The 7,414-nt window shown below is 41.0% G+C and overlaps 1 protein-coding gene across 1 annotated transcript in view; it reads left to right on the top strand.

The window, feature by feature from the left end:
• The first annotated feature begins 2,672 nt into the window (after positions 1-2,672).
• nfatc3a (nuclear factor of activated T cells 3a) overlaps positions 2,673-7,414 on the top strand; it is an 81,081-nt gene continuing 76,339 nt past the window's right edge. The window contains exon 1 of the mRNA XM_051900227.1: positions 2,673-3,165. Coding sequence (XP_051756187.1) covers positions 3,075-3,165 — 91 coding nt within the window. The 5' untranslated portion in view covers positions 2,673-3,074. The remainder of the gene's footprint in view (positions 3,166-7,414) is intronic.

Below are 7,414 nucleotides of genomic sequence, written 5' to 3'. Positions count from 1 at the left end.
GCCCAGGGATTCTCTGCCGCTCAGAGCGTTTCAGAAGATGCTAGGTCTAATGAGCTCAGCATCACCAGCTCTGCAGCTGGGCTTGCTTCGCATGCGCCCACTGCAGTTCTGGCTGAAACCACAGGTCCCGCCCCAAGCCTGGCAACATGGTCGCTGCTTGCTCAAGGTGAACCAGGCGTGCGTCGAGCAGGGCGTGGCAATTGGGACGATGAACAAGAGGAAGGTCGTCACAGATGCCTCGAAAATGGGTTGGGGAGCTCTGTGCGACGGCCATCTGGCCTTCAGCACTTGGAAAGCAAGCTTCATATCAACCGTCTGGAAATGATGGCGGTATATCAAGCTCTCCAAACTTTCCTTCCTCTCCTGGTGGGACACCATGTCTTAGTCAGATCAGACAGTATGACGGTGGTGTCCTTCATAAATCACCAGGGCAGGCTCTCTTCAAAGACCCTCTTCACTCTAGCGAAAACCATCCTAGAGTGGGCCCAACTCAACCTGCTCTCACTGAGAGCAGCGCATATACAGGGTGTACTGAACACAGGGGCGGACATTCCCGGAACAACCTTCCCTCGGAGGAATGGACACACAGTTCAGAAAATTTGGGATGTCTTCGGGAGGGCAGAGGTCGACCGCTTCACCTCAGAAGACAATTATCATTGCCCAATTTATTTCTCAAAAACCAGGGATGCGCTGGCCCACGACTGGCCCAGCCTCCTCCTTTATGCTTTTACCCTGATCGCTCTGATTCCCCAGGTTATCAGACGAATCAGGGAGGGTGCTCACAAGGTCCTCCTGGTGGCTCATCTGTGGAGGAGCCAACCATGGTTCTCGGAACTGTCTCAGTTATTGCTCATGAAGCCATGGCCGAGTCCTCTGAGACGAGACCTCCTCTCTCAAGCGAGAGTAACGATATGGCACCCCAGATCTTCATGTGTGGTTTCTCAATGGGAGCCTGCAAACCTCCCTGGGAATGTCTTAAACACTATCTCACAAGCTAGAGCTCTGTCAACGAGATGTCTCTACTCCCTTAAATGGTCCGTCTTTGCTGCCTGGTGCACAGCCCGGGGCGAGGACCCATTGACTTGTGACATATCCCAGATATTGTCCTTCCTTCAAGACTTAATGGATAGAGGCCGTACTCCCTCTACCCTTAAGGTCTATGTCGCAGCTATAGCGGCCTCTCATGCAACTATAGCAGGGCAGTCGATAGGGAGAAACAACCTTGTTGTTCGCTTCCTGAAAGGGTCCAGGAGGTTGAATCCTCCTCGTCCCTTCCTACCTGGGACCTATCCTTGGTTCTTAGAGGCCTTAAAGGCCCTCCCTTTGAGCCAATCCAGACTGCCGACTTACGACCCCTGTCGCTGAAAACCGCCTTACTGCTAGCTTTAGCATGTCTTCGCTTCAGTCGAATTAATTCGATTTGCCAAGGTGAGACGGCCACTTATATAGCCCGATACCGCGCCCCTTTTGGCGGGCTCGAGCGGGCTCGCTCTCCATTGGCTCGCGTGGCTCTGCCACGCCGTCATTGGTTTGTTTACTTTAACTCCACGAACCAATGGCTGTGCAGTTTCACTGCGTGATTGAAAAAGGCTTCAGAAATCTGAGAAAAAGGAATTTTCCCCATATGCGTCTTGTCTCGAATAATAAGACGAATGACGCAGTACTCGTTCCGTATCTAGGGGGACTGAGGTTACGTTAGTAACTGAGTACGTTTTGACCAAGTAAAACAGCGCTGCATTACCCCACAATTTTAATTCATCAAATAAAGTGAATTGTGTGAGATGTTATTCAGCACTTGCGGCTGTTAGAATGAAACAAAATAATGTGAATTTATGTGATCAAACATAACTGTAACAAAGTTCAAGATCATGGAAGGAGGAGGCGGATGTTAAACGTAACTTTAATTACACAAACAACAAAACGAAAGAGCAGCGGCCGACTGTGGCATATAAGCGTAATAAAAACAGCAATGTAAAATGTCCCTGGATTTCAGCCCCGCCCCTGCTTAACATTAATAAAACTTTAATACATTAGCTCACCCATGAACATGATTTCTGCCTGAGTCCCGTCGGATTGCTTTCCATCAGCTGGCTGTGGAGGTGAAGACGACAACTCCCATGATTCCACACTCATTGCATGGCATCATCAAGCTACACCTTTGTTTTTAATAAGCACCCTTTAGCAGCGAAAAATGTCTTGAACAGAGCCAAAATCTTCAAGAATATGTACAGGCATATAGTTGGGTATAAATGTCTGAAACCACATTGATAATCCGGAAGAAAAAAGAATGATTTAATTTCTGCAATATTTAAAAAATATTATCAAAAATCTGTGACAGACATGTTAACTCCTCTGAATAAATGGGCAGATGTTTTGGCTTTCAGTGAAGCACAACATGCTCTTTGCTACAGCTCACATGATCAAGTTTTTCATAAACTTCTGCAGTTCATACAGCTTGTGTTCTGCTGTCATTAGAGCAAAGGAGAGCATAACAAATAATGAAATTTGGTTTATTGTAAATTACATTTACAAAAAAATGCACTGAAACACGTGGTCTTTAAAAGAGGACGGCTGATTCAACTGCAGCTATACCGTCACAGAAACTACAAAACCCATAAGCCCGCTAAGTTTGTGTATGTGTGTGCGTGCGTGAGTGATTGAGGGCCGGGCGCGTGTGCGCGCGCGCTTGTGTTGTCTGCCGACTCGCCTGACGTCACCACTGGAACTGCCCTGTCACGCGCTGTTAGTAAAAGTTGGGATAGGAGCTCGAGCCTCGAAACGGAGAGCAGCAGCAAATTTACGGACGAACTCGATCAACGGTCGTGCTGACGCACAACGCTCACCCCCCTTCACGCCACGGGCAAAAAGTTGAAGCCGCTGCGAGTTCGCTGAATCTCCGCAGAAGGTCGAGCAGTTTGGATTATTCTGAGGGAGAAGCAATAATATTTTCTGCCCGGACTTAGAGAAGTATAGCAGGGAAAGTTCAAAAGTTTTGCCTTCATAATTAGTCAATGTAGTGAGTTTATTAAAGAGTCGGCGTACATAGACGGGGTGAGCCCGAGCTGTCAAACCCGATGACTACTGCAAACTGCCCCGGGAATGAAGAGCTGGACTTCAGACTGATCTTCGGGGAGGACGGGCAGCAGCCGCCGCTAGGCCCCGCAGGTCAGTGCCTTTACTTCGGGATACTCTCACGCACTCCTTAATGAATCATGCATCGAAAAAGTGAGGAGAAATTGAAAACACGCTATCAAAAGCAGCAGAGCCGCGCTGTTAAAACGACAACACTCGCCGGCTTTTCGCTTTACACCAGCAGCTGCAGTTTTGTTTAGTTTTGTGTGTGTGTGTGTGTGTGTGTGGTTGTAAATTCAGCCAATGAAAATGAGAAGCGGCAAGTTTATGCGGCTGAATGAACTAAAATATAACCAACAAGCACCTGGACACTCTTTCCTGAAGACTTTAAGCCGGTCACAGCGGCTCAAAAACCTAGTTAGCTGCCTACCTAGACAGTTTTTTTGGACAACATATGCGGTGGTTTGAAACAGAGCAACCATGAATTTGACAGCTGCTGCACAGTGAAATGCTATAAAAGTTTGTGTTATCACTCGCCCCTGCCTTCAGTTTGAACACATGGAAAAAGTTCCAACCCATAAGTTTCCACTAATACTGAACTTACACTGTTTCATTTCTCCATTTTACTCTTATTTACATCAATACATCAACAGTAGCTAGTTCTGTCTCTGAGTTTTCAGGTAATACAAATGTATTAAAATGTATGATTATATAAACGAGTCCTCATCACAGTTCAGAGGGAAGTGTATCTGTTTTTCCTTTTCCAGAATAAAAACATGCTTTGTGTGTAATCTGATGGCAATTTTTATGTTTGTCAATAGAATCATAAAACTGCTAAGTTTGATATACTCTTTGCATATTCTTGCTTTTTCATTAACATAATCTACATGGTTTTCAACTACTGTAGCTATTAAATTATTTAAGCAACACTACATGCCAATCACATTATAAGATTAGACCTAAGTGTTGCTGTAAAAAGTGTTTTTTTTTTTTTTGAATGATAGTTATGTTCTTGCATTTCAAATAATGTGGACATTTAATTGTTACCAGGGTTTTGATTATTTGATCATCACTTTTTTGCTCCTGCCCTCATTGTTTTGTGAAAAATTTGTAATGTCAGTTGTATAATCAGCAATGCACATTGTCTCCAGTTTGCGACCACCAGGCATTGTGTGTGTGTGTGTGTGTGTGTAATTGCCTAATGAAAAAACGTGTGAGAAGTAGCAACCCTATCAGCCTCTGTCAGTGTGCTTGAGTGTGTCGTGAAGGAAAGAGATTTGGGTATAGTGAAAGCAGAATGCCTGTGTGTGGGTGGACCCCTGTGTGTTTTTGTTTAAGTTTTGCATGTTTTTTTGAAAAGTATTGCATGATCAGTAAATTGCATATGGAGATTTCATACATTGCCTAGGCAAAAGAGGACTGAGCATTTTTTTTCGTATTTTAAAAGAGCAGTCGCCATGTTTTGTTATGTAAAATACTATACTATTGTGTTTTGAGCAGTAACTTTGCTACTTCATAAACTACACGAATCAGTGGAAACATCACTGTTGTGCTTTTGTTGATGCATAAAGAGATTTTTATGGAAATTGACAGAAGAAAAGAGAAAGCCTTTAATTTGAGACAGAAGTTAAGAGGATGTATTTGGACTAAATGTTGGGGGTGAAAAAGAAAGAAAAAAAAAAAAGCCTTTGTGTGGAAGTTTGTTGCCCTGTATAATTTGGCCTGTATGTAGGATTTGTACACTCATACTTACACAGGTGGGTGTTAAGAGAAAATTGTACATCAGAATTGGTAGCGTGCTGTTTTTTTTGTTTTGTTTTTTTCTCCAGCTACCGTATGTAGTCCAACTTTATTTTTAAGAAGAGTAGAGTATTAAGAAGAATTTCAAACTGATTTAGCAGAGAATAGAATTGTTTAGGAACTTAAATTTCTATCTTGCCCAATTGTTTTGCATAATTGACAGCCACTGACTATAGGAAAAATGTAATGGTTATATTTTGGTAGAAAATACTAGCCTCATTTTTTTCTGTACGTTAGGAAAGTGTCATATCTGAATAAAACCATTTTTTAATGTAAATAAAAATACATTAGTTTTAAGTTGTTGAACAGGTTTTATCCCAAGGTATTTAGGTGTCCGCTCATGCAAGAAGTCATCAGGATTTTAATGCAGCTAAAGGGCAGGGCTGTTGTTACTATACACACACTCATCCGTGTTTTTTCACTGTGCCTCTAGTTGTTTTTAGACAAAGATAACTGAGTTTTTCCTCTTGTATTTGTTACTAAAGCTGAGTCAGTTGAATTTAGATCAGGACTTGTAAAATGTCAAAATATAATCACATCACATCCTATTAAATTTTGATGAATTTTCAAGTATTTTTTTTTTTGGCTTCTATGTTTGTTTGTTTTTATCAGTAACTCATTTTAATTACCAAAAAACGTAACTCTGAAACTTTATAAAACGGAATGAGAACTTTCCAAGCATGAGATTACAGCCATTAGGAAGGTGAAATGCTGATCTTTAGGCATTCACACCTTTATAGATTCACTTGGGCAAGCTGTAATTTATGCAGCTGTAATTTATTTTTAAAATATAAATATTAAAGTTTTATGAATTTTAGGATGCCCATTTTCAATGTAATTACGGTAATTCACCTAAAATGCTATACAGTTAGAGATAGAAGAGAAAAACGAACAATAAAATGTAAAATGAATTAAACAACAAAGATGAGAATACAAATCTGCGTACGCATGATGTAACAGGAGTGCTGACATTCAGGAGGTGCGTGCCGCTTTAGAGAGCGTTTTAGTGCACATGCATGCTCTCAGTCTCAATCAGAATCAGTCACTCATCATAGCGCTAGTCTCTAGTCAGTAACAGCAATGCGTTAACACATTTGTCAGATTCAACCATTCAACCCTGTTGAGAAAACTGGTAATACAAAATATTTAATGACTATAATAAACCAACATTTGCCCCAGAATAGCTTAATTTAGGCTGTACCTGCAACCATGTTACCCATTCTGTCACATTTTTTTTTTTTTTTTTTTTAATTTTCATTTATTTTCAAATGTAATCTATTTTGTCTATTTAATTATTATATTTATGTAATGTTTTTTTGTTAGTTCTCAATGTTGTTTAGTCCAAAGTGAAATCTCACAGGAGGACTATCTGCTCGTTTGGTTAATCTGTGAATATTTGCATAGAGGCCATTGTCACCTTGAATGACCCACCCCAGGCAACTTTCAATTGTAACTTTTCTGAGCATTTTTGTCCTGTTAAGAAACATAACTGGACGTGACATGGCAATACATTATTATTGGGAGCAGAATAGTAGAAGCCATACAAATTTAATTTAATTCTCAATTAATAAATTATTGAAGTTATTTATTTTTATTTATTTATTATTTAAAAGTTATTTAAAATCTCTTGATGTTTGGTAAATCTCTTGTTTGGACATTATAAAGTATCATATTTATGAAAACTGTCTGTTTTGCTTGCTTCTATTCTGTTATGCTATCTTAAATTCTTAGTCTCAAAAATCTAAAGGCTGGAATACATTACACGACTTTGAAAATCTGAACAGGTTTTTAAACAGCAGGCATCATACACTTTGCCGATTTTGTAAATGGTTACATAGAAAAGCTGGGCATCATAACACTACACGACTGAGGATCACACATGACCAGACTTTAAAATCGTTCCAAACAGAAACATGTGCCTCATTGCTAGGAGATGCATGACATGTGAAACAAATGCAGGAGATGACCCGCAGTAGTGGAAGATATGAGCCAAGTGCATTTGGAAACGGTCTGAGGTGGGTAGACGCAGTCAGTATGGACACAACAGATTACAACAGGAGTTGGAGGTGAATGGCATAGTTTTAGCGATGTGAGCTGCGCTAACCCCACTGTGTGAATACTGAAATGTCGAAAACAATTACTCAACAAGCAGTAGATGCTGCATTTTCTAATACATTTTATTTCATGCATTGCATGAAAAAGGGTATAGCTGTAGCCTGGAGATCTCCAAATGGGGGTGGGAACTCCAAAACAGGGTGTGGCTTCCTCCCATTGACAGACAGGCAATGATACGCATGTGTGATTATTATTATTTTTTTCCCTCCCCAAATCATAGTATAGTATCATAGTATTTCCTATAATACTATGCTACATCAAATTCTAACCCCTAAACCTACCTACACCCTAACCTTAACCAGTGAAATTGATTGCAATTCCTACCCTGCGAATCTTGAGCCCCGGGACACCCCCATCGCTTATAACACAGCGATAGAGTAGAACTTTCCCAAGCGCTGCACTGGGACGGCTCGAAGAAAAGCTCGCT

Source organism: Ctenopharyngodon idella, chromosome 7 (genome assembly GCF_019924925.1).
Source record: "Ctenopharyngodon idella isolate HZGC_01 chromosome 7, HZGC01, whole genome shotgun sequence".
Taxonomy (NCBI): Eukaryota; Metazoa; Chordata; class Actinopteri; order Cypriniformes; family Xenocyprididae; genus Ctenopharyngodon; species Ctenopharyngodon idella.
Note: the sequence above shows the minus strand (reverse complement) of the source record. Positions and strands in the feature narration are given on the sequence as shown.